At 38.2% G+C, this 27,905-nt stretch overlaps 1 protein-coding gene across 6 annotated transcripts in view; it reads left to right on the forward strand.

The window, feature by feature from the left end:
* USP54 (ubiquitin specific peptidase 54) overlaps nucleotides 1–27,905 on the forward strand; it is a 106,763-nt gene that overhangs the window by 57,714 nt on the left and 21,144 nt on the right. For all 6 annotated transcript variants that reach the window (XM_072869641.1, XM_072869640.1, XM_072869645.1 and 3 more), the window contains 9 exons: nucleotides 7,714–7,848; nucleotides 10,161–10,274; nucleotides 10,436–10,518; nucleotides 12,918–13,023; nucleotides 16,409–16,555; nucleotides 18,059–18,208; nucleotides 19,703–19,871; nucleotides 23,208–23,378; nucleotides 27,473–27,604. In XM_072869641.1, coding sequence (XP_072725742.1) covers nucleotides 7,714–7,848; nucleotides 10,161–10,274; nucleotides 10,436–10,518; nucleotides 12,918–13,023; nucleotides 16,409–16,555; nucleotides 18,059–18,208; nucleotides 19,703–19,871; nucleotides 23,208–23,378; nucleotides 27,473–27,604 — 1,207 coding nt within the window. The remainder of the gene's footprint in view (nucleotides 1–7,713; nucleotides 7,849–10,160; nucleotides 10,275–10,435; nucleotides 10,519–12,917; nucleotides 13,024–16,408; nucleotides 16,556–18,058; nucleotides 18,209–19,702; nucleotides 19,872–23,207; nucleotides 23,379–27,472; nucleotides 27,605–27,905) is intronic.

Below are 27,905 nucleotides of genomic sequence, written 5' to 3' on the forward strand. Positions count from 1 at the left end.
AGTTTCCACCTTTATTAACTTGTGTAAAATGTTGATGTGTGTACATAAATATTTGAAAATGTTCCCCCATTTTTATGTTGTTATCAAGTCAAATAATATTATAAAGGTGAGTAATAAAGGGTGTCACTTAACTCTAAGTAAAATTGGGGATGCAAACCTCCCTTCATCCCCCCCAAAAAACCCAAACACTAGAAACATAGGCTGTCTTGATTGCATGCAACTGAAAAGGTAGGGATGCTACATGATAAAGGTATGCAAAAGCGATAGCCCCAAACCGTGGAGATGATCACATTCGTCTTCATAAACTCCTTAAGCAGGCAGCAGAGGGGGAAAAAAGGCTGTTTAAGGTATTCGCTTGTTCTCTGCTGCCCTCTGGATCAGTGTTCTCAAACTGCTCTTTTTTTTTCCTCCTGTAAAAATCTGGCTGTCTGGTACATACTATGTGTAAACTTGTGTAAGACTAATGGGATAATGTGCTTAATACGCACCTGATACTGTAAGCATCACCAAGAGCATGTTTTGTGTCCCAGTGCAGCAGCATCATCCCTTCCCTTCCCCTGCCACAGCCCTCCCGTCTGCTCTGGAAGCCTTTCTGTAGACCTGCCAGAGTAATGCCAGCTTAGCCTCCAGGTCTTTGACATCCTCTTTCTCTTGAATCTTGCCTTAGGCTTTGCTAAGATGAGGGAGAAGATATGGCTGGATCCAGTGGGAACCCAAGAATTTGGAGCTCTATACCATGCGAAAATCTCCCATTAGGGTCTGGGGAGAGGTAATTAGCCTTGCATGCTGTCAGGTGGATCTGCCCGAAATACCTGTCCAGACCAAGCAAAGAGGAGGCAGGACATGTTTTCTCCAAAGCATGCTGGCATGTTTGGATTCCAGCCTGGCCTGGGAAAGGGGCAGTACTTGGGGGGAAGAGCATATGTCATGTCCCTGCCTCCACTCCAGGTTCCCTTCGTAGGATACCTCCTATGTTGTGCAGAGAGGGTTCACGCTCTTCCCCTACTTTGAACTGTTGCTCTAAAGGCGACATTCTCTTCCCATTGACTTCAGAGGAAGATAGTCTTCAATAAGCTAAATTTAGCCTTTGAATAACACCAAAGAAATTGTATTTTTTCCACACTTTCTTGGCTTGCTGCAACTGTTTCTAGGAATTCTGATGTCATGCACAGCATTTACTGTAAATGCTCAGCTAGCTCTATAAATATTATTTGTAATTTTAAATTACTGTTATTTATAAAATGAGGGATCACAGGACAGTGATGTCATACCTGATATCAAATCACATTTTATTTTTGTACCGCATTGAAGACATCCATTGCACAACTTCCATAAGTGGTTTTAAAACTTGCTGTTCTACCTGGCTATGTTTATGTGGCTACAAAAAGAACCTTGAAATCATTCCAGGCATACGTTCATTAGTTATTTTGAAGGAACCTTGCATCAACAGATACACAAAGACAAGGCAGAGCTGTAGACTCTGTGCTGGAATCCCAAATACTGTTCCTTAAGATGTGGCATTATTTAAGTGTTTTTTTTCAGCACACAAGCTGTCCTTACCACTATGTGGTTTGCCTGCTGTAACACTGGAACAGCTTTTTGATTTATTATTAATGTTGAAGTCTACTGTGTTCTGTCTTATTTTCCTTTTTCTAGAGCATGACTTTGCTTTGGTGTTTGTTTATCACAGCTGGAAGAGGGCAGGAAGGGGGAAATCCGTCCACTGTACTGAGCATGCCACAGAGAGTTTGTTCTCCTTCCAGGGATTGTACTGGGAGCTCCATAGTGCCAGGATATAGGACAGAGTGTTTTTTGTAGTTTGCAAAGAAGAATGCTCTATTGATTGATAAATTCCAGTAGGGCTGGTCTTTTCTGTAATTTTGTCATGTGCAACAAAAGCAGGAAGAATGTGAATTTTCTGTGTAGAAATGATGTTGTTTTCTAAGGAGAAAACTGAGAACAATAGGGTAGTAGAGTGCTTTAAAGAAGTGGAATGAATATAGTTCATGGTTCTGATTAGTCACTTGATTGAAATGGAGGGATTTGTTAAGAAAAGTTCATTATATGGTTGAGGCAGCAATAGGTTTGTTGCAAAGATTTCATCCTCTTTTGTGCTTTTTTTCCAAATTAGGATAGTATTTCAGGGCAAAACAGTAGTAAAAGTATATAAAATAATTACTTTCATTGTTTAAACTCTTTTTTTCAGTTGGCACTGCCTGACAAATAAACTAGCAGCAAGTACAGCTTCCTGAGTTAATAAACTGGTAATTGAAGCTTCCAAATAATGACTGCCTTTTTTGATCTTGATCAAGCAGTTAATAAATTGTCACCTAGTTGATGTGGACACACTGTGATTTGGGTTTCTTTTCCTAACACCCTCCCACAAGTTTTGTTTAGAAAGTATATATTTATTTGATTTTGGTAGTAGCCAAGGGTGCCTGACTTTACAGTTCATATTGGGGACCTTATGTTAATGTTTAGGGCATAGTGCGAGTAAAAATGGAAGAGAGACTGTAAAAGAAAGGAATAATGGAAATCTAGGTTGATTTATTATCAGACTTGGAGATTTGGAAAGAGATCCAAAGATGCAAAACCAAATAGAGGTAGAATTATTTGCACCCTTGAAGGAGAATATAACATGAGGAAATGTGGGGAAGAAATGTGAGCTAGTGGAAATACTCTGGGTGGAGGCTGATGTGGTTGGATGGGAGAAAAGTTATTTTAGCAGCCAGAATTTTTATTGAAACAGGTTGTTGCACTGAGTAAGAGGCTGCATCAGAAGAGTGTGGTGTTCTGGATGAGAGATTAGGTACTGTAGACAAGAAAAAAAAGTCCAATGAATGGAATGGGATAAGAAGGGCATGCTACTAAAATGGAGAGGAGGTTTAAAAAAAAAAGAAAAAATACTGTCACAATTGAGTGACAGCAAGAATAATGTTGGTATGTTGAGCAGTGAGAGAAGGATGAGGATTGGCCATGTTAATATTTGTAGCTTTTGTTAAAAGGCAAAAACTGTTCATGTAGGGAATACTAATGCATTTGAGGGGAACATGTTTTGTTCTTTGAAAGACATACCACGCTGCTAGAGCTGCAGCAATACTCCCATACAGAAGGAACTCCTGCACAATGCTGGAAAAGAATAATTAGTTCTTAGAAAGCTGCCAAGGACAGAACTCAGATTTACAGTGCATGGACACTGATCTGATTCAGTAGCTGTTGCCTGTTGTCTTCAGCCATCAATTTATTCTTATGCCAGCCTGCTTCTATATGCTTGATTAAAAAGTCATATGTGCATGTATGTATCAAGTCTGGGGTTTGTTTTATCGGTATGGTTAGATACACATTGCAGACTTCAATTTACCCCAAATAAATGGAATACTTCTTTCCTAGGGAGAAAATGGATTCCAAACACTGTTAGAGACAATTTGGAGCAGATCTTGTAAACTGTGGAGGGATTCATATATATTTCATTTTTCCAAATCTTTAAAATTGAAAAGAACTCTAAAATGTCAATCCCATAAATTACCTCAAAGAATAATTACTGTCTTTGTTCTCTAACCAAATGAAGAACAACTCGGTTTATGATCATGCATGTGAATTTTAGCATTCTGAAATAGAAAGCCAGGTTTTAACTTGAATAGTTGTATGATAAAGGTTCCTTGTCTCAAACCTTAGGTGGTTTTCCTTTGAAGCTTTAGAAGGTTTATGTTGATTCCCCACACTTCCCAAATGGGAGGAGATTATTTTGGGAGACCACTGACTCTGCAAGCCCTTGTTCTGATGTACATCAGAAGCCCAGATCTGTAGTAGAACTGGACATGAAGCTTCCAGTTAGAAAACTAGGAAAAAGCCTGCTGTATGGTAATAAGCCAAGTGAGGCCCTACAATAGATTGCCTGGGATGGTTAAGGAATTTCCAGATTTGGATGCCTCTGAGAGCAGGCTGGCGAAAGATCAACTATGTCATTGTAGTTGATCTTGACTTAGTACTTGGGGAAGGACTAGATGCAACTAGATGGACTTCAGCAATTTATTAATCTTAAAGAATGCCTGTGCTTCCTAATTCTGCTGTCTCTGCCACCCTTTCCAGACCTTTGAAGATCTGTAGGGAAGGGGATATGGAGGGAGATGGGGTTCTTTTTATATAGACCGCAGGAATGCAGTGTAACCAGAAGGCATACTTCCTATCTGAAAAATCCCTTGCTCATGCTGTTCTTTGTCTTGGCTTGTAGACTTACCAACATGCCAAGAATAGGTCATAAGTGTACAAATCAAAGTACTGCTGCTAATACAATATTAGTAATTGCTCAGATTTTATGTTAAGCTAATTTTTTTTTTGTTCTTCATCCTTAATTTTAGTTACTGAAAACTGGTAAGACAGGAGAGACTTCCTGTGTTCATGAAGCTTTCAGCAGTGTCTTTTCATATTCTTGCTGCTGTTAGGGATGATACATTCATTTGAGTGGAATGTAGCCATTGAGAGAGATCATCAGTGTGGTGAAACCCCATTAATGATAATGGGGTTTTCACTATCTTCAAATTCAGGTGAAGAAGTTTTTGAAAGAGAACAAAGTTTGAATGTTTCATATATAAAGTTCTTATTAAGTTCCAGAAGCACTTGGAGAAAAGGTGTCATGAAAACGCCTGGGGCAGAATCAGCAGTGCTTTCCTGGTCTGTGCCCAGCTAGCTTTCAGACCTATACATGGAACAAATGTGTTAGTCATTAACAGTATCGCTCAAGGACAAGACCTGAAATTAAGGAGAGAGATCTGACTGAGATAACTCAGTGATGAAACTTCAGGAAATGCCACACTTGTCCATCTAAGGCTGAGAGACAAGAAAGACCTGTTCTGAAGGTGAGCAAAGAACCTATCCTGAAAAATAAGGAAAAGGGGAAACACCCCCACCCCCTGAAAAACCGTGGCCAAAACCCACTGAAAACCACACCCCACACCCCCCCCAAGTGCTTTTGACTCTGAGGTGCTTTTGCAACTTCCTACAAGCACTATGCTCCAACGTGCTCTAAACTGCACTGTGCAATGACATAAGATTTGATCTTTATTAGATTAAAGTGCACAATTACTCACTGGTTTTAAGACTTTTTTTTTTCCTCAATCTAAATAAGACTATACCATTGTGTGCTATGTCAGTACAAATTTTAGGAAGCATTCTTCTATATAATATTGGGATCTTTTACTTCCTGATTTTGCATATTAGAATTCTTCACAGAATTCTTTGATGTTACTGAATGATTTTTGTTCTGTGGTTGTGGTAACAGATTTCACAGTTTTCTGCTGTTTATATTTAATGAAAGTTTTTTAGTTTTAATTTTGAAGGCTGTAATTATTTTGTGATGCAAAAAAATTTAAAATGCAGGATCTTGAGTGAAAAACAGTTGCTTATCATCATTAGGATAACTTTTTCCTTAACTGGATCTCTTTATGTTAACTAGTAGGTATGTTACTGGTAAAAGTAAAGTATACTATTTCTTTAAAGATGGAAATTTAAAATAAGAGGTTTGGTTTGCTTGCTTGCATCTTCTTTTACCTATTTTGGAGCCTGCATTGATATCCCCCCCCCCCCCCCCCCCCCCAAGAATGCAGAGCCATTTCAGAGCTCTCACTGAAGCAAACTGGGTCCTGTCCATCAGTTCCCTGCAGTGAGGTTGGCATGGCAGTCACTAGGCGAGTGTCTCAGTTTCCAGATCTATGAAGTGAGATTGATGATAACCAGAATAAACACATTTCTAAAGCACAGTCATGAATATTTTCAAGTGCTCTTGAATTATTTAATGTAAAGTGCTGAAGCAGGATGGAATTGTTTCACTGCTTTTTTTTTGAGGTCCACTGAATTGAGAAAATTTACTAATGAAACATGAAACTTGCTCTGTTATCAGTGTGACAGAAATAGGGATCAACGTTGTTAAGTACAGAGATTTTGTCATTCTTTCCATTTTTTAAAAGATATATATATAAATAAAAGGTAACTGAGGAGAGGTATTGTCTGTAATTCATGAAGTGTGAGACTTACTGCCTCACAGCCTTCTCTTCATTACCACTTTCTTCATCATGATTCAATGCTCTAATAAAGGCAATATTGGAAGAGCTATGGGCTTCAGCACAGAGGGCCCTCACCCATGAATGAGTACCATAAGGACTACCAAAATAAAAATAGCAGTAAAGAGAGATGGGCGTTTTACATCTATATTAGATAATGACAACACTATAAATCACACCATTTCTATGGACAGAAATGGCAGGGGTGTGGAGGTTGACTTGCTAGCTGTGCAGTGACAGCTGTGTTCTGTACTCTTTCAGCTTCCTCAAAGCAACTGAGATTGCATGATTTGGCAAACCTTCTCCCAGTTTATATGCTCATTTCCTGATAAGAAACAAATGAGAATTAGTTAAAGGAGAGAAAGATTCAGATTATTTATTTCCAGTTAATATAGATCCTAACTATGCTAGGGAGAAGCTTTCTGTAATTAAGGGAGGAAGTGATACATGAATCAACATCACTACAGATTCTCAGTATAGATTTGAAAGAAAACCAAACAGGCAAACCAGTTAGAGGCTGGCTTTTTCCTTGTTTGACTAAGTTTAGAAGGCAGAAAAGCCAAGTGGTGCACAAATGAAGATGATCCTTTTTTTCTCTTGCAGTAAGAATGGAGCTTTTCCCCAGTCTTTAGGGAAATTGTGAGGAAAGTTTTATAGGAAAGGACAAGCAGAATTTTGAGATCGACACGGATGAAGATGGTTGCTTGTCATGTGAAATGAGGTAGAAAGTAGAGCAGAATGGTGATGGAGACAGAATGGTCTTGTAATAGCCTTGAAAATAAAGGCTAGAAGTTTTTCCTTAAACTGAGGATCTTGCATACAGAATTACGCTCCTGTTTTTGTAGGAGGGCACAATGAAAGTTAAATAACTGTTCAGAAGATCTTTTGGATATCTCGCATACACGCACATGCAAAATAAAAGTGGTTTTTTAATCAGTTGGGAATATGTACTGAACTTTCGTGCATATAACCCACACTTTAGACTATAATGCGTCTTTATAGAATTACTCGTCCTTGCAAATGATTACCCAGATAACCTGTGAGTTACAGTTATGAAAATGCAGGTTTGTGGCAACAAGTGAACAGCTGGCCATACGTAGGAACTGCTATTTGTTGTGCCTTTTCCCTCCTGCATGCTGACCCCAAAATCATCTGATTCTTACCCACTTCTTGGAGTTACTGGAAGGTAAATTCCTTAAAGAGTGCAAGCAGCAGGTTGTGGCTGTTTAATGGCTAAGACATTTGGAAAGAGTTGCCTGAAAGAGGGAAGAAGGTGGCATGCCTAAGAAGAAAGCTGCCAAGGTGGGAGTGAACTGGAGACGGAGAAGTAGGAATAAAAAGTGAGGAAGTTTTGGTGTCTGTTGTATTTGCTTCAGGAATCAAATTTGGAGGAAGATCCAAGGGGGATTGACACTGAGGGAAATTAACCCCTAAGCTCCCCACCCTACCTTGAATATGTGAAGGGAAGGAATACACAAAGGTTCATATGATTTCAAAGGAGGAACTTTTAGGATTTTTCTCTTGTAGTCCCTGTACAATACGAATATCTGTGTGTTGCTTGATCAAAAGTGAGTTGAAGGTTTGCTGTTTGTTTTCAGGTAACTTGAGTCATGTTTTGAAAATACAGTAACTTAACTATCTTTTTTTTTCTTACTAGGGTATCTTCAACCAGTTTCAGTGTAGCAGTGAGAAGGTACTGCCTTCTGATGCCCTGCGCACTGCTCTTGCAAAGACATTTCAGGATGAGCAACGTTTCCAGCTGGGCATTATGGATGATGCTGCTGAATGTTTTGTGAGTATAACTGAAAGATGGTTTGACAGGCATAGATGCCACTACACAATTTTTTTTTTTTTCTTTTCTCTCCTCCATTCCTCCCCTCCCCAAATTCCATCAGACCTTGCATGTGTAGCCTGGAAAAGTCCACAGAGAGATCCTCAAGCTTCAAGTGATCCAGTGGGGAATGACTATTTGGTTTGAGAGTCATCAGTAATGATTTTGAAATGGAAACATCAATGTTATCCGTTTTTACAGTTACTTTTGCGTATGTACTGCTTGCAGTCTCAAGTGTGTCTGGGATATGAATTGTAAAAATATTGCACTGCAAGAATGATCCAGGATTCTAGTTTTAAGTATCACCTCAAAAGGGTGAAAAGACATTTTGTTTGCCAGTTATTCTGAAACTGTGTTTTCACAAACTCTAGCTAAGGGAAAGTAAAAATAAATAAATAAACCAAACACAACCCAACACAGTTGTTTCTGTTTGTAAGTTGAGGTAAGCAACAGTAAAATGGATCATCTCCAAATATTTCTGTTGCCATATTTGTAAACCACCTGACAATTTTTTTAGGCTGGTTATCTCACCAGTGTGGTTGGGAGATGGCTTTTACACAAATCTTGCATCCCTAGGTTTTACCCACCTGCTTTCTGTTTACACTCAAAATCTTTCTTGGCATCCATTATGTTAAAATTTTATTCTTACCCACATTTCCTCCTTTTCCTTCTTCAGGCTCCTAAATTTCTTTAACTTAATTAGGAGGTATTTTTGTCTTGCTGACCTATTGCCTGCTTCCCTTTTTGGAAATTATGTCCATAGGGTGGCCCAAGTGTGTTTGTATCCTACTTGGTTGTTAACAAAGATGTTAATTCTTAACCAAAGTACAAACATAACTGGATTTACTACTGCAAGGTAAAACTTCTCTCAGGTAAAGCACCTGTCAGAGTGGAGTTCTTTCTATATGTTAAATCTTACATTTCCTATACCTACCTAATTTGACACTTGCACTGTAAGAGATCATAGAAATGGGATAAATGCATATAGCTATCGTAGTTCTTCTCTTCAACTAAGTGGACTAATAATGGGTTTATGATAACCCAATGTATCCTGTGTTTGTAGAATACTAATATAGCAAAATACTATACTTTAATGAGCTCACTTAAAATGGAAGTAGATCATACCAATAAAGTCTCAAAGTGAAATAAATTACTTCAGCCTACACAGGAGCCCCTGTGAGTACAGTCATGTCAAATCATAATGCATGAATGCAGTCCAGCACTTGGACAGAGTTCTGTATGTAGTAGAACATGGGAACTTTTGATGCAGTTTCTTCCTTGAGAAAGCTAATGTAAATAGCCCATCTAATACTGCTGTGGGAGTCCCCACAAGCAGGTTTGCTAGGTTAACTGTACTGGCACAAGGACAGTTAAAATGGGTACAAGTTCTCTTTTGAGGTTAAGCTTTAAGGCAGAGATAATTCCATAGCTTTTCACTTAGTTAACCTTTTCAACCCTAAAGGCAGAGATTTCATTTAAATGGCAGGAGAGCATAGATTCTAAAGTTCAAGGGAAATTGTACGAGGTCAGAGCTATTTTGCCTAATAATTAATCTTGACCTGCTTATAGCAGGCCTATAAACTATCCAGGCAGCTCATAGCGATAGTGAAAAGTGTGCTGCTGGAAGAGGTGTCAGGAGACTTCTCGCACCCCCAGATTAATGTTGCTGACAGTGGGAGGAGAGGAGGTCTTAGGACAAGAACTCCTGGGAACTTGAAAACAGATGGAGTTGTGTGAAGTAATATCTAGAAAATGTTCAGTGTTTTTGTTTCATGCAGAATTTAGTCTGCCTCTTCATTTATTAGTTCTCCCCTTTTTCATAGAATGTAGATTATTTGCCATATTTCAAAGGCCTTGTGGAATATAGAAATTGATTCAGGTTACTTTGTGTTGATGAGGAGAAGTTAGTGGCAACCCAGTGATTTTAAAACTGCAGAGCTGTCTTGCCTGTTACATTTGGTCAAATCCATTGGTGCTTGAGAATTGGACAGAATAATCAGTGACAGAGTGTTCAGCTGTGCTAGTAAATAAAATAAATGGTTACTTGACATAGCATTTCAAATCAGAAGTGGTAGCCATTTTCTTTGATATAAAAGAAATGCCAACTTCTTAGAAAACAAAGCAACTTCCAAAAATTTGCAGGAGCCTTCTGTCTCTAAATAATGCTTATAGAATTGTTTCATCTGACATGCTTTTGTGATTTATATTTTAACTTTTGTCTACATTTGAAATGATCTAATGCTTTTTTTGCTTTTTCTTCTCTCTTTGGCTAGGAAAACCTGTTAATGCGAATTCACTTCCACATTGCAGATGAGACAAAGGAAGATATTTGCACTGCACCACATTGTGTTTCCCATCAGAAGTTTGCAATGACCTTGTTTGAACAGGTGAGGTAATGATACATGCTTTATACAAATCACCAGTTCTCAAATTTCAAAGTTTCATTCCTAAGACATGCATTGCCATGGTAAAAAAGATACAAGCAGAAGTGTTGCTGTGGAAATACCTGTTTAATCTTGTCAATGTATTACGTTTTATTTCTCTTTAGTGTGTTTGTACCAGCTGTGGTGCCACCTCTGACCCATTACCTTTCATCCAGATGGTACATTATATTTCCACAACCTCCCTCTGGTGAGTTGATATGTCTACAGGAAAGAGAACTTCTCTTTTTTTTTTTTTATGCTGGTATTGCAGTTTGATCTCTACCTTCGCAAGATTAAATGTCCAGAACATGGTTTATTCAAAGTTGGTGGAGCTTTGATAACTATGATAAAGAACATGAGAATTTAGTGGGGCAGAAGATATCAATTTAGGCATGGATCGCTGTGTCTACTTGTTTACGATTCTGAATCTGACAATTGTAGTGGCAAGGACTCATGTACATTTTGAAAGACCTTAATATGTGAGCAGGTAATTTAAGAAGCAAGATAAGAAAAATAAATAATAATTTATGCTGGAAAGGGCCTTTGGACATCTACTCCATCCTCCTGTTCAAAGCAGGGCTAACTGCAGAGCTAGATCAGGCTGCTTGGGATTTTGTGCAGCTGAGTTTTGAAAACATTGAAGGACAGAAATTCCGTGACTTCTCTAGGCTGCCTGTTCCAGTGCTTAACCACTTGGTGTGAAATTTTTTTTCCTTATATCCGGTCAGAATTTCCCTTTCTGTGTCTAGTGCCTCTTGTCCTTTCTCTGTTTGCCTCTGCAAAGAGTCTGGCTTATGTTCAGCTTGTCTACCAGCTTTCTGCGATGTTGCTCCTCAGCCATTCAGTGCCCAGCCAGTACTGCTGCACCGAGTGTGCTTTGTCCGAGGTGCAAGACTTTGTATTTTCCTTTACTGAATTCCATGAGGTTCCTGTCAGCTTGTTCCTCCAACCTGTCAAGATCCTTCTGGATGGCAGCACTCCCTTTCTGTATATTGACTGCTCCATCCGGTTTGGTGTCATCTGTAAACTTGATGTGGGTGTATTCTGATTCATCATCCAGGTTGTTAATGAAAATGTTAAATAGCATCAGCCCCAGTATTAACCCCTGAGGAGCACAACTCTTAACTGACTGCTGGTTATGTTTTGATCCTCTGAGCCTGAAGGTCCAGCTAGGCTTTTGTCTGCATTGTATTCTACCCATGCAGTCCACATCTCCCTGTTTGGCCACAGGAAAGCTGTAGATGACTTGGAAACCTTGTTAGAGACCAAATGATATTAACTGGTCTCACCTCCTCAACAGAACCATCATTTTATGATAGGAGATAATCAAGTAGGTCAGGCATAGTTTGCCCTTGGTAAATCCATGCTGGCTGCTCTGACTCACCTTCTTGTCCTTCATATGCCTGGAGATGATTTCCAAGGGGAGATTTGGTCTGTCATCGCCCCAGGTACTGGAGCAAGACTGACTAGCCTGTAGTTCCTCAAATCATCTTTCTTGGATGGATATATAGCTCTTGTTTTTTCTAGTTATTGGGGAACTCCCCTGGCCGCTGTGACCTTTCATTAAAGGAGATGATGCACAGAGCAATAGCTCTAGTTCTGTAGTAGTTCATTTGAATGAATGCTAGAGGAGAGAAGTCTTCTCTTCTTTTAGTAGGTGGCTGCTCAGTTAAAAGCTGCTTAAATCTGATCGAGGCAGGATTCTGTTACTTGCTTCTGTCTTGAAGTTTTGATTGGGATGAAAACTTGTCTTTGTTTCTTGTCCTGCATGTGAGCCTTGTAGTTACAGAGCCCCAAAAAATTGTCTTGAAAACTGCTAGTTGCTCTTCTCATGCAGATCTCTGTTAAAAGCTACCACTTTACCAGTGTATCAGGAGTATTGTAAAGCATTCCCCCTTGTGGCTGCTACCTGCCGTTCCATTGAGCTGTAGTTTTTCTTTAGGTTACCAGCAGACACTGTGTATCAGAATATTATTTATTAGAAAAACAGGAAAAGAATTATGTAAATGGTATTCAATATTTTTTTATGAAATATTTCAATAAATCTTAAGTCACATTACTTTAAAAACACCAATAAACTGATATATTTATTTACCTCTTAAACTATTTTAAGCTTGAACATGCTTTGAGCACTAGTATTCTTGTGTACTTGTTGTCATCTTTCTTTCAACTTGGACAGTGAAATCGATGGGGTACTGTGCTATTTCTTGTTTAGAACTTTATTATTAAGGATGTGCTTTACTGTGCTACTTTCCTAGGGTTGTGGTTACTGAAGGGAAGCGTTTTGAAGCAAATACTTCATTCTGAAATCCAAGTATTTATCAAAATGCTAAAGCTTGCTTTTAAGATGTAAATTTTAAGCCAAACTAGAAATTGTTTCTATTTTAAGTTTTACTTGTTTTCTTTATGCAGTATTATCATGGAAGGTGTAGTAATTCACACTTAATTATGTGATTTTTCTGTATTACAATATTAAATATAAAAAGTGTTGTGTATTTTAAGGTTCTTAACTTTTCATAAAATTTAAGTGAAACATATACTTAATGTGGGTTTGGGGTTTTATTTTATTATTAAACTTTTGTTTTCCATGCTTTCTCTATACTGAAGCAATCAAGCTATTTGCATGCTGGAGAGACGAGAGAAACCGACTCCAGATATGTTTGGAGAGCTACTACAGAATGCCAGCACTATGGGAGACCTGCGAAACTGTCCAGTTAGTATCCTTAGTTTTCCTCTTGGGGGACAGACAGACAGGACAGAAGAGGTTTAGTAGATTACACTGATGTGTACCTTTAACTCATGAGCATTTTCAAGGTTTAGCTTATCACAATCGTAAAAAGGATAGGTAAGAGTTTTCTTTGCATTTGAATTCAGTACCTCTCAGTTATTTAATGAAGGAAGGGGGAAAAACTACTGATGTTGATTGCTTCTTTGACTAGACACAAGTAGTGAGAACAGCAGTAGACATAGTATTTGGATGGAAACTAAAAATGAATGTTTCAGTTAGAAACCACAAAAAAAGGTGATGAGGGGGAATAAGTTGGAAATGCTTACATTGCTCCCAGGGAATGGCAACACAATCCATTCCTGTGCAAGCCTGTGTTGCTGCTGGAGGTACCTATCATATGTTTGCTGTTCAACTTCACTGAGAGTTGGTGAGGCCTCCAACGCTAGCATTTCATGAAGCTGTAATCATGCTGCTTTCATCTGATGATGAAAGTTTTGGGATCTTACCTAAAGAAATAGAAATGACAAAGAATTTGGTGGTTGTATCTTTTTGTAGGAGACTTCTGTATGTTGACAGTGGTTTTGATTAGCTAGGCTTTTCACAACAGTGTTCCCACAGTTCATCCAGTTTCTCTGGCGATTATTCCTGTTGAGGGTAGTGTGCTTCATCTGTAATAATAGCATGAGAAGAGAAGTACTTATTTCTTGTAAAATCTTTTCAGCAGTACCATGCTGTGGCACAGATAGCAGAACTTTTGTACCAGTCACTGCAATCATGTGTAACAAGATCAGTTGTTTTGCCTAGATAAGCTTCCATTCAACTTCATTACTACCTTTCAGTTGGAATAAATTGTACTGTTGACCAAACTGCTGTACCTGCAGCATGCAGCCAAAATGTTGGTCAGAGGGAAAGAGAAAAGGACTGCCGCTTCCCACTGCCAGAGAATATCCTGACAGTGAACAGCTTATAGACTACACAGTATATCTGCAAGAGCTATGTCAAAGGCAGGAATCATCACAGAAGATTTGGAGTACTGGTTTGTTTTTCTGAATGAGATTTGCTGTTCAGAGTGTGGGAGATATTGACCAGAAAGGGTTAGGCTATAGTTGTTGTGAGTGATGACTGGCGTTTAACCACTTAAAAACAATTACTGCATATGTCCAGTTCATAGTCACAGGCTGCTATTCTTAAAAGTGTTCCATTCTGCTACACAGTAAAAGTCTGACAAAATTCAGCTGAATTAAGTCCGTGTATCAGTTGGCTTAAGAAAAATAATTTTTTTTCATGTAAAAATATTTTTTTTTTTTTAAAATCATAAGGGCTTGATTTCTAAAGCAAGAGTTTGATATCTTGTTTTACCTTTTAATTTGAGTATGTCCAGATCCAGGGCTTTAGATAAGTATGCAAGAAGAGTTATCATCAAACTTTTTTTACATATTGATTAATAGGTAGGGCAGGAAACAGCTGCATAATTGCTGCTTCATGTAATGCTACTTTTAGATGCTTCACCAGTCCTCTGTGAAGCAGTACAGGCTCTAACAGGAATGACTTGTGTGCCTGTTCCCTGGGGGCAGCGTAAGTATTTCCATTTTATCCTCCTCACTTTCTGTAGCTTGTAACTCTGAAACATTCACTTTTTAGTCTTCATCGAAACATTATTTTATTTTTTTTTAATATTGGCAAATAGTGGCTCACTTACCTGAATAAAAGAAATAAAGATATTGTATTGTTGTTTAAAAGATTCATATGAGTCTAGCTATTTAATGACCAAAGCATGGGAAACTTAATAGAAAGACATTCTTTGTCAGGGTGAACTGCTATTTAACTGTGAAATAATTTGTTGGATAAAAATGCTTACCAGTACTTGCCACCCCTTTCTTTTTCTATTTGGATAATTTTTCTGTTGAGGCTTAGCTAAGGGTGGCCTAGAAGTCATGCAAGGGAAGTTTTTTATCTTGTAGAAAAAGCTGATGTTAGCTAGCTGAAGCAAAGAAGACAATCTGAGAGTAAGATAGGTTTGTTGTGATGAGGTCCACAGGAATGCTTGTACTTTGAATGACCCTTGCAAAATGTGTGAGAATATAGTCATCTTAATATTAAAACCTCATATCTACATTTAAACATCACAGTCCTCTACCTGTAAAATAAGCTGTCTTCATTGCCTTGTTGTTAAGCTTGTTTCTTTCTGTTTTTTTTTTTTAAATTTTTCATTTTTGTTTCTCATCAATAATTGGGACTGAAATTCTGGTTAATTTTCTAGATTGCTGTGGGGAAGAAATGCTTTATGATCTCTTCCCTGGTTGTAGTGTGAGGAGTGATTATATCTTATTGTGAAACTGGTCTCTGTAGAGATAAGAAACCATTCTCAGTATGAAAATGTGTTTTTTCTAAAATCTTGCAGAGGTGCCTTGGTGATCTGCCACAGGGGGAGAGTGAGTGTTTCAAAGGGACTTTGTCATAGTTGTGTGTCCTCTGCACCCCCCACCCCCCCAAAAAAAAAAAAAAAAAGATAATGCACTGTTTGCTAAAATTACAGTGATAATCTCTTAATTCAGATGATGAACTTCTTTCATGATGCTTTAAAGATGCCCACAATTCCAACAGGTGATGGATTGGAAGGACCACTGAGAAATGTCTTAGCTTCACATGCAAGCTTATCTCTAAGAAGTAGTCTGGCTAGAGAGTGAGGGGAGACTGGCCAGTCAATAAGCACTGGTAGTTGTTTAAAAAATAAAAAATGGGAGGGGAAGGGAAAGAGGAAATAAGAAATTAAGAATTGCTATGAGAGGTGCTTAGTAAAGCACCTCTGATTCTCCTGATCTTCCAGCTGCTGCTCTCATATTTATATGAATACTAACCTAACTATCCTGTCTAAGATGAAATGCTTGAGGTACCTTGTAGAACAACCACCCAATTTTAACAGCAAAGCAGCATCTTGAAAGTTTTTCTCACACTGTCATATAAAGGATCAGTCTCTGTAAATATCATTTTTAAACGGAGATTCTGATCAAAAGAAAGTTATCTTTCCCTCCAATTCCTAAGAATGTTTTTGGGATCCTTCATGTATGCCTGCTTATCTTTTTTTAAATAAGCCTGCTTTTGCATTATACCTTTTAATCATTATCAGTAGTATGAGGAAGAATCAGCAGTGTTCACTTTAAAGCTTGCGAATACCAGATAGTCTTGATAACATTCCTCATCTGTGACATAAGAAGCTCGTATCTTGACACTGAGCATATTACATCTGCTGTGTTTCACCACCACCTCTCCGAAAGCTGTACTTTTGAAACTTGTACTTGCTAGTGCCTTGCCCTAACATTACAATAAGAGAAGTATTATATTCAATGTTTTGTTTTATTTAAATCCTCAGAGTAACTGTGGGGAAAAGATCCGTATTCGTCGTGTGCTGATGAACTCTCCACAGATCATCACTATTGGCTTGGTTTGGGACTCGGACCACTCTGATCTGGCAGAGGATGTGATTCACAGCCTGGGCACTTGCCTTAAACTGGGAGATGTGAGTGTTTTCTATTTTGATACTACCTACAAACACAGTCTTTCTCATGGTAGCCTATAGTAGCGGATTGCAAAAAATACAAGTCACCATCTTTACCTTTTCAGTGTCCATAAATAGAGGAATAGAGGGCAGATCTAAGGATCTGACCTGTTTCTGAATGCTTCACAAAACCCGTGAAAGTACTAATGTAATTGCATATTCTTGAATTTCTGAAATGACTGAAAATGAAAAATTACTTCAGGGAAAAAAAAAAGCTTGTCTGAATCAAAAAATATTTTCAAGTGCAAGGAAATTTTGCATTGGGGCCTGTGCTCTTTCTATGAAAATACATATGTACTCTTTCATTTTGAAGAACAGAAGTTTATTTCTATTTCTTTTGAAGATAAAATATAGTCTGGGGTGGTTTTGTTTTTTTTAACTTCTTTAAATCGTCTTTTCTTTGAAGTGTGTGGTTGTAACACTTAAGAGTTATTTATAACTGAGCAGTCTCTGAGAGATGGTGGCTGGCACTGTGTGATTGAATGATAGATTAAATTAAGTAGTGTTTGGGATCTGGAGGTTTGTCCCCCAGAGGATTCACTTACTCTACAGTAGCTGATGCTTTAGAGCTGAATTATTGGAATACCAAATTGTAGCTGTGTCTTATTGTAGCTGTGTCTTATTGTAGCTGTGTCTTATTGTAGCTGTGTCTTATTGTAGCTGTGTCTTATTGTAGCTGTGTCTTATTGTAGCTGTGTCTTATTGTAGCATTGAGGTATTAAATTAAAATAATTTAAAAAAAAATATATATATACATACGTATATTTAAAAATGCATTGGCCAGTGCATAGTGTACCAAAATTAGTGCAAGCTAATGGAAATGTGGTTATGAAACAGTGTGGTCCTTGCATAGTACAGCAGTAATGCTCTAAAAAATTAGGCCTGTGCATTTTTAAATAAAGTATGGCCAATTAAATAGTCAGAAAACAATTTTTTTCTGTGTGCTGAATTCTTTTGACTTAGTAATGTCTTTAGTTCATCTTTTATGTGGTGTTGTCATAAATTTGTCTTTGCTTAAGACAGAATAAATGCCAGCTGTTCACTGTCAGAACTGCTTTGTTTCTACAAAGCAAAGAGGAATGAATGTTTTAAACAGTATTTGATATAATCAGCAAGCATGACACAGAGAATACAAATTTTCGGCATGGAATCACACTTTAAATTCTGCAAAGGTATTATAACATTGGTGTAAATGTCTTCCTTAAAGTACAGCCACAGTCTCCAAGACTGACTCGATTCTTGAGCATCTGGTGAGTTGGTAGGAGCCTGTTCCTGGTCTATGTCACTGGTTTTGCTTAAACATTGGTTAATTAGTTAAGTATTTATTTCCTTTTCTCTATCTCTTGAAGTAAAAACCCGACACCTCTCTATAGTACTTTGAGGTCTTCAAACACAAAGCAGTATGTAAAATTCTGGGCATTTTGTTAATTTCTCCTATCATTTTTCTTGCCTCCCTTCCTGAAGCTCTTCTTCAGAGTAACTGATGACAGAGCAAAACACTCAGAGCTGTATTTGGTGGGAATGATCTGTTACTATGGAAAACACTATTCTACCTTCTTCTTCCAAACTAAAATCCGCAAGTGGATGTACTTTGATGATGCTCATGTCAAAGAGGTGAGAAAATAATGTTTAGGAAAATAATCTGTTAGAAGTTTGTTAGCTACTTGTGTGTAGATCCGTACTGTTTTCTACAGATTTTGAGAAATTTTGGCTGGTTTTCCACTCAAGATCCATAACTCTGTTGCTCCTTTTTCTGAGCGAAATAAAGCGTTCTCAAAAAAGCATACCAGAAATCTCAGAAGCCCTATTCTTAGTTCTGTTCTGTTGGCTGCCAGTCTTGCTTTTATGCTGTTGTTTGAAAACCTACCGTTTGCTTGTGCACACTGCTAACATACATCTTTCCCTTGCTGACAAGCGGTATAGCTATTTTGTGCCTGCTTTTTGGGTTCTTTGCTGTAAGTATCTAGATGCCAGTCTTCCCTAGTGGTTGCTGCCAACAACAAATTTTCTGCTGCTTATGTTCATGCCCTTTTTTTTTTGTGTGTGTGTGTGTCCCCTTTCCACCAAGCATGAGGTCTTTGACATTAAAGATACCAGTGCTGGGATTTTGGCACACCATTACTACATGCCATTAGTGTGTTTGGCATTAGTTCACACTACTCTCCTTTTATTCCTTCTAGTCATGGAAGCACAAAGATGAGAGAGGAGAGTTTTCTCCTATATTTATGCCAAGCACAGTCTCAAAGGGAAAACTCTAATCCTTGTGTTTGTTCACAGTCACATTTTCCTGCAGCAAAACTTTGCCAAGGATAGGTACTGCAGTGCTTTAGTAGAATACTCATGTATGGAGCAAATTTATTGTTCAGTGTATTAGGTGAAACCTGTATTAGTACATGGGGAAGATATTTGAGATTAATATAACTATATGAATTATTGCCTGGCCTATCAAAATGCTTGCACAGGTTCTGAAACAGCAGAAGTATTCACACACCAAAGTGCTTAGCTTTGACTTGAATTTGCTGTCATGCTGTTGATGGCTTTTATTGTTCATTTTGTTTATGCTAATGGATGGATTAAGAAATTTTGTTAACATTCTTTTTTTTTGACTGATGCAATTTTAGAACGTTTCAGAGGATGAAAAGCTTTTTATGGAAAAAAGAATCTGGAAGGGAAGGATTATTTTTTGTGGTCTTATTTTTAGCAGGAATTGTAATTTGTTTAGCCGTAAGATGGTGAATACCTTGATTTTAGTTGGGTTGGTTCCAGGATGTTGCAAGTGTGTGTTCTTGACCAGCTGGTGTTACAAGTGGTACCTTTTTTCTCAAATAAGGTGAATCTCAGAAAGAGGAATGGAAATGCCAATTTTAAGAGACAGTTTACTTTATTACGTTTTAGAATTCATATCCCTTTTTGATGTGTTTTCCAACATGTGACCAGCAGTCAGTTTTCTTGTTGAGTTCAGTTCAATGCTAGATATAGAAGGAGTTAAAGAAAGTCAGTGGAAAATCAAACTGTGAAAGAAGTACGAGGCAAAAAAGAGCACTTATTACAGAAAATGATGACAGAAAACCTTTCTTGTGGATTTTTTTGTTGTTGCTTTTAATTCAGATTGGTCCAAAATGGAAAGATGTTGTGACAAAGTGCATTAAGGGTCATTATCAGCCTTTGCTGCTGCTGTATGCAGATCCAAGAGGAACTCCAGTGTCAACACAAGACTTGCCCCCTCAAGTGGATTTACAGCAATATAGCAGGACTTGCTATGATAGTGAAGACTCAGGTAGGCAGTCTGGACTACATGCCTTATACCTTTATGCTGTAATGCTGCATGTGAAAAGTTTTTCTCCTGTTTTGGGTGTGTTTTTGTTAGCAGGGGTCCTTGTTGCTTGTCAAAGTTGATCTAGAATTCTGAAGAGGACTTCCAGTGTTTCACCTTTGAACCCCTCTCTTAGTCCAAGACTCTGATTGTTTGGGTAGTAATCTTTTCCAAAAAGGTTTGGAGGAAGAAACTGGGGGGGTGGGGGTGGGGAAGGGAAGTGAAGGACCTGTTGTGGCATGGATGTAGAGAGGAACAATAACTGATGACTTCAATGACTGAGTTCGTAAATCCATCAGCAGTTTTAACAGGAAGGGAAGGAGAGCAGAGATGCACGAACACATAAAATTAAAGGAAGCTGCAGAATTAAACTCAGGAGGGAAGTTAGGGAAAAGAAACGTTAAGGAAATGTCATAAATGAGTCCTTTGCTAGGATGGTGAAGGGATGTGGGGGGAAGGGAAAGAAACCTGTTTTATTTAAAAAAAAAAAAAGAGAGACACAGACAGAATCAGTGCAGCTTATCTTCAGCCTTTGGCTTGTCTTTTACCCAGATAAAGCAGTGCAACAGATATGAATTGATTTGTGGGAGACTGAAGGGGAAGGGGTTGGCAAAGGTTTATGCCTATAGATCCTGTTTACTTCTTCATTTTTCATGGTCTGTGTTGCATCAAAAAAGATTTACAGCTATAGATTTGTAGCACTTAACATCTCAGAGGCCTTCAACACATTGCTGCTTCCTGAATTCTTTGTATTAATGGTAGTCCATTGAATTAGAAAGGTATGTACAAATAACGTTCTTCAGAGGTTAGAACTTGGTCTGCTCAAGATCCCAGTAGTAGTCTGAACAGGCTGTTGGTTTACTGAAGTTCTGGATAATTTTGGACATTTAGTCACACCATTGGGGGTTGAGGCCTCATTTAAAGAGGAATAGATAAATTCTGAGAAAGATATGCAGTTGCAATCCAGATAGGGTGAAAATAAAAACTGGATCTAAGTTTATATTGTACTGGATTTGCAAAAGAAGATTGTTTCTATTTCTGGATGTTTGGAGAGAATATCCTGAATTAGAGACAGGTCTATAAGTTGCCAGGAACAGCAAGGCGAGACTAAATCCAGAAATACAACCTTTCTTCCAGGATTTTAGCCTATTTATACAACTGTAATTCCAAGAATATTTCATGGTTTTCCTGGCCAATAGCTTTATGCTTCCTGGTCAATGAATCTGTGGAGAACATCTGATGTCTCCTATTGTGTTAACAGTCTACCAGTATTGAAATAAATCTCCAACTCCTCTTAAAATAAATGCTAATAAAAACACTGGTAAGACGACCTTCACTTCTCAGTTGACAAGATGCCTTGCAATTTATAAACCTATCTTCCTGTTCCCAAAAACAAAAAAAGGGGGAAGTCTGGAGGAGGGAGAGGAGGGCCTTCAGTGCTATATATCAGTTGTGAGCACTTCTACAAACTTCAGGTCAATATACACTGTAAATTTGCCTTGCTATTCTGCTGGTTGATCTTCAGGAAGTACACAGATAACCCTTCTGCTCATTGTGTCTGCAGTATCTAATATTATTGTGTTTTAAAATTACTTCAGGAAGCTGAATACAAAAATATATATATAAAAAGGTGTTTCCTTTCAGATAAAATTCAGAAGGCTGTAGTGAGTAACCTGCTCTTTCATTTCAAAAACACTTGGTGAGCCTTCAAGGCTTACTCCTGTAGTCTGCAACGTTCAACATTGGTACCAAGCTCTTGAGAGAATTTGTGAGATCCTGTACGTTGAAGTGCCAAGAGAAATCATACCCTACACATTTCCCTGTCAAATAGTGAATTATTTTCTAGCCTTGTTGATATCCAGACTTTTCTACCCTAATGTACTTTTTTCAGAATGGCCTTTTTGTCTCTCACCAAGTGTAACTACAGCTTCTTCTGGATTCCTCAGTGTTACCAGATATCCACAGCCCATAACTCAGAAATGAATAGAAATTGCTTATTAAGTTGTTAATCACAATATTGTACTGGAACTTTTGTCAAGGGAATCTGATAAATGCATCTAATCACATCAAGATCTGATACTACAAATTATGGAGGAAAGATTGTCAAAGGTCCGCTACGAAATGTTGTGAAGCTAACTGCAAACAACTCTTAATGTTTTTGATTTTTCTGTTGAATAAAGACTTCAGTTTACAAATTATTTTCTAGTACTCAGTTCCTCAGCACTGATTCCTGTTGCCTACATTCACCTTTCTTTCTGTGACTGTCATCTCTGTTAACATCTGTATTTTGTATTTCTTTAGATCAATAAGATTTTTAACCAGTAGGGAGAAGTTTCTGACTTCAGAAGTTGTTAGGCATCCTTAAACAGAGCACCAGCTACAGGACTTGCCCTCACCGAAAACGTGGAGTGCCCTCAGGCTGAGTGTTTGCGATTAAACATAAGAATTACTTTATTCTTTAATTTCTTCTTTCTTCATTAATTTCTCCACTGAGGAATGAGTATGAAATTAATATCCTGTATATTCAGGAGTGTATACATCACATATATAAAATGGCCAACAGTCTTCAAACTGTTCATATTTTTAATTTTATGTACTGAAAGTAGTGGGAGGAGGTTGTCTTTTTCTCCTCTTTTAATGAGTTTAGGAATTACTATACTGAAGTTAAATCATGATGCTTCATCCTTTTCAGTATCCCACTTGTGCAGTGGACCAATGCTAGCTTCTTGAGAAGGAGCAGGTTGCTTTGCTTTCATAATATAATTCCAGTATAAAATTTTACTAGATAAGCTTTTGATTCATAATAGATGAAATGTGTTAATTATTATAACTTGTGATGTTCTTGTTACCTTATTAATATTTTGTACTTGATTAATTTTTAACTTTGACTTCCCCTGAAGCAGTGTATTTCATGTTTTAATTACACTTGACAGTGTCAAAATTAAATAAAGAATAATTTCAGTGTGGTACTAATGTGTACTTTCAGTCCAATGGACGTAGTTTAATTTTGCATAATAACTCCAAATTTATCAAATCTTTTTATCAGAAAGAAGTAAAGGTTTGCAAAAGGAATGACACTCTCTCTCCCCTTCCAAAGGACTGGAACTTTCCCATAAGCTGTAGCGTCCTTGAATCTGAGTTTGTATGTTTGGTACTCTGTTTTTCTGGTAACTTCTGTGTAGTTTCCTCTGTTCCATTCCTGGTTTGTTGTTTTTTTTTTTTTAGCCTCTCCTGACTTTTATAATAGCCCCAAAAGATTGAAATTTGACATTACTTCCTTGACATTGCTTCCTTCCCTAGGGAGAGAACCTTCCATCTCGAGTGATACCAGGACAGATTCCTCTACAGACAGCTATCCTTATAAACAGGCGCACCATGAGTCTGTGGTCAGTCACTTTTCCTCTGACTCGCAAGGGACGGTCATCTACAATGTGGAGAATGATGCAGCTTCACAAAGCAGCAGGGACACAGGTAGCATATACTATTATGTCTGTGTGATCATTGTCATTAAATATGATGACTGCAGTGGATCCCAGTGAAAAATCTATATATATATGGCCTATAACAGAATAGTGAACAATGTTTAGTATCCTAAATGTTTTTGGTTTGTAATGAACCATTGGAATTCACAAAAAATAAACGTAATTTTAAATGTCTTTTTGGCTTTTGTAGACTTGTATCTAGCCAGACAAATATTTACAGACATGTTTTCTGTTATCCACAACCCCACCTGCTCTCTTTGTTATATAATTCTGTAAGTTGGAGTCTGTTGTACAGTGCCATTGTACAGTTTGCTAAGTGTTGCGTGTCCTACTACTCATCTACAGGCAGTTACTTCATTTCAGGAGTTGCAGCTGCCTGGGAAAGGCACTTTCATCACCAGAATCTCCCACACTTGAGCACTAAGGACTTACTATGTAAGGGGGTGTTGGTAGTATTTACTGCACCAGGGAGGAGCATAAGATTATTTCTTTCCTGTGCCATGGAAGCAAGTTAAGTGAGAATCTGCAATGAGAAGACAATCTGTATATATGTTCCTTCAGGCAGCTGAACAGTCTGCCTTGAATACTCCTTAGTTGAAAAGAGGTTAACTGGAAGTCTGAAGGCCTAGATGTCCTTTATTATTCATGCGCAGTGACCCTAGTCAGCCTGTTTCTGCATACAGTACTAACTTCTAACATCCCTTCTGAAAAAGTAATGCATGAGTTAAGGTCAGACTTCTTAAGCATCAGAAATATGATCTGCTAAGTCTGTTTGAAAAGTTACTTTATTGCGCCTTAAATAGACTTTCTAAGAAGACATAACAGTTGAATCGGCAACTGTTCGTTGCACCAGAGCGTCAACAGCTGTTTGTACCACTTTGTCCCTTTAGTTGCAAAACAGTTGCTCTCTTGTATTGTGACGATATATGTGCATTTGTTTTATTTGAAACAATCTATGGTACAAATATTTTTCATATCAAAATCCAGAAAAAATGTTTTAAGTCTGTTTCCTTCAGTGCTCTTTCATTTTTCCATCAGAGGTCCAAGTAACTGTAATACATGGTTTTAGATAGCCTGACAGTACTTTTAATGTTTTAGCAAATACTTAACACTGTAGGTTCCAGTCATAGTCCTAGGTAGAGTGTGAGAAAGAAGGGAAAGTTGGAGCAGAATTTGAGTGATGAGGAAACAAAATTTATGTTGATCTTCAGAGTACAAAGACGACAAAATTGAAAATGCTAGTGGAATATTGTTTATATAGTCTGCAAAAGTGGCACAGAGTTTATTGGATTAGGCTCCTCCCTGCAAAACTTGCCATGCAGAAGTCAGCAGAAGAGGGAGGGTAGGGGGATGGTTGCAAACATGTAAGCATGAAGTTCAGCATGTAACCTTTTTTTCTGTCATTTTTAGTGACTTTCTCCTTTTCTTTTTCTTTCTTCTCCTACTGATTCTATCCTGTGTTACTCCCTTCAGCTTAGCCTGTCTCACCACGTAAATTCAGTTGTCCTCACCTTCCCTGGTTCAGCCTTAGCTATAGTCAGTCTGTCCCCTTAGCTAGCCACCTGTCTGGGCATTTCCCTCTTTTTTTTTTTTTTTTAACCTACCCAAAACCTTTCCAAAAAAGTCAGTCTGCCAACTCACACAACTGCTCAATCATCAAATGCTGATCCGTGGGGCTATAAAGAAGCCATCCACACTGACCTGTCAACTGAATCGTTCTGGGCAAGAGCAGGATTCTTCATTTAATGGCCATTTACCCACTACTCCAGCCCAGAAAATTATGGACCCTATTCCACATCATCCTCCGGGGAAGGACCACCATTGGGTTGTATGACCTCAGGCACCGGGGTACTTCAGAATGGGGGCATGAAGAGTGGCTGCATAAGCCCTCTCTTGCTCCTACCAACCTGTGCTGCTGAGAAAAATGTGCGTATTCTGGCTGCCCTATTCATGCAACTGAGATTTCAGTGGGAGGGAGTAGGGGGCGTTCTATCTTAACCTGTTTGATTTTATTCTCTTCTGTAACATATTTTTAGACATGGCACACAACCCCTACAAAAACAAACTTTTCCTTCGAATATCACTTTTTGCTTATGAAGCCGTCCCACCTCTGGAGGATGAGGTATTTCAGTGATACATTCAGCAAGGGACACCTTCTAAGTGTATGACTGGGCACTCAGACAGAAATCCTGGCTTGTTATTTTAGTGAATCAAAAAAAAAAAGTGTAAAGTGTTAACTAATATTCTTGGGATTATATTTCCTATATTCATGCATTATGTTGGATTTAATCTTTGTTCCAGAGGGTCCAGATAAAGACAACAAAGCCTGTGTCCTGCAGACTTTTGATTCTTGGCATCTCCTCTGTGGCTATTAAATGTCCAGTGACAATAGGACAAAATTTGCAATTTATGAAAGGAGGATAAAATGTTTATGCAGAGCTAGCAGCCTTCATTCTACAAGGCTAAGTTGGGCTCTAATTAGTCTATGCAGACCCTAAGCTAGCTCCAGCAGAACTAAGTATCTTTAAATAGGTTTCTGTTACACTACTTGAAGGATGCTAACCAAGCACTCTCTATCAGGTTGAAAGAACTTTGGGCTGAAAAATGTTTAACTAGTTAAGTTATACACTCTGAAGTGAAATGTAAACCTCTTCTATCTTGAGGGGAGCCACTACAAAGTATAAGATAATACTGTTCTTTCAGTCCCTAAAAGATGCGTGACAGTCCATGCTGTGAAGGAAAAAGAAATTTCTCCCAAAGCACTGATGCATGCTCAGTCACCAAAATGCTGCACATCTTCTATCTTCACTGCCAACATTTCCCTTTCACTTCCTTAATTTCTTTTCTCTTATATAATCTGCTTGTTTCTAAAGAATTTGGCTACAAAATCACTCTCCACTTTGCAAAATGAATAGAAATGCGAGTCTTGTGTAGCTTGCTTTTTGTTCTTTGGGTTCCTTCCCACTCATTTATTGTAGTATCTTTGTAATAATTTTAGTTGAAGGTACAATTTTATGTGCAAAATCTGCTTTAAATGTTGTTGATTTTGATGTTAATTTATAGAGAAGGGGGAAGGCTCAGAACAGCCAACTATGTAGTCTGGGGGCTGTTAATCTACTGTTGGGTAGTAGGGATTTTCCTTTCCTATCATCCTATGCAAGGTGAAAGTTGGTGATATAGAGACTAGAGAAAAGTCTTTGTAGTTTATTCATAAATTCCGTTCTTATCCTGCATCTCTGCTTGGGACTACTCACGTGAGTAAAGCCATGTGTGTGTTTGTGCTTGCAGGTTTAGGACTGTGAATGTGTGAGAACCATAAAATTAAGAAAAGGCAATACAGAAATCTTGTGATGTCAAATACTTTTAATTCACATTTGATGTGAGGAAATGGGGAATAAACTGCATGCAAGAGACAACATTAGCACTCAGACACATGAGCTGTAGTAAGGGAACGTTGTTGTGTGTCAGCTGATCCATGTTGATGGTTTGTGTGTATGCTCTTAGCTTGTGGCAGATGTGAATTAGCTGGCTTAGCCCTTGAGAGCCAGCTGAGGCTTCTTCACTGTAGACTAAGCTAACTCAGGTTACTTAGTATTTGCTACAGGCGAAGAGAGTGCAGATGGATAGTTAGTGCAGAGCAGCTGGTGATGTGTGGTAATTTATTACCTGGTAACTCATTCATGTGTTTGAGTCTTCATTCAACAGAGTAATGTCAAGCAAGTTGTCCTCAAGATTTTCATGTTCATGGCCATTAAAACTGAAAAAGTATTCAGACAGCAAGAAAGTGCTGTCCTTAGACTATTAGAAGACATGGCTGAATCAACTTTTTCCTCTCCCTGTGGATGAGCTCTGATTAAGCAGAGTCCTTGGAGGGGCTGTATTGCTCTCTTATGACCTTAAAAATGGAACACCCTCCCCAAGACAAAACCAAAAACTTTTGGATACAAAAACTTACCCAAACCTGCCAGTTAGCATTGCAGCATCTGCAGCTCCTAAGGGCAGGAGAGCCCTGCTGCTCTTAGCACACAGAACACTCGGTCCGAAGGCTCTTGTCATCTCTACTGTGTTCTTCTGTCCTTCCAGGGCACCTGACTGACAGCGAGTGCAATCAGAGGCATGTTTCCAAAAAGGGCTCGCTGGCAGACCGCAAGAGGAGTTCTAGCCGGTCTCGGAGAAAAGGAGATGAGGCTCAGTCATCAGGATACCATAGTGAAGGCAAGAGATGTTACTTTATTTCAAATATCAGTATCTCTTTCTGCATGTTTTTAAGATCCTCAGCACATACATGCATTTCCCTCCTTGTTTCTTACATCTTTGTCTGTATTTTGCCTGTCTTTGCTTTTTTCTTTTTTTTCTTTTTTTTTTTTGTTTAGGGGGTGTTGGTTGGGCTTTTTTAAATTTTGCTGTGGGTTTTTTGTTTTTTTTTTTACTTTTCAAAGTCTGCATGAAGATGCTGCAAGTAGTGCTGCTAGTTTAATCTGAAGTTATTTTTGTGGCTTTTGCTGTCTCTATAAAC

Source organism: Ciconia boyciana, chromosome 8 (assembly GCF_034638445.1).
Source record: "Ciconia boyciana chromosome 8, ASM3463844v1, whole genome shotgun sequence".
In the NCBI taxonomy this organism is placed as follows: Eukaryota; Metazoa; Chordata; class Aves; order Ciconiiformes; family Ciconiidae; genus Ciconia; species Ciconia boyciana.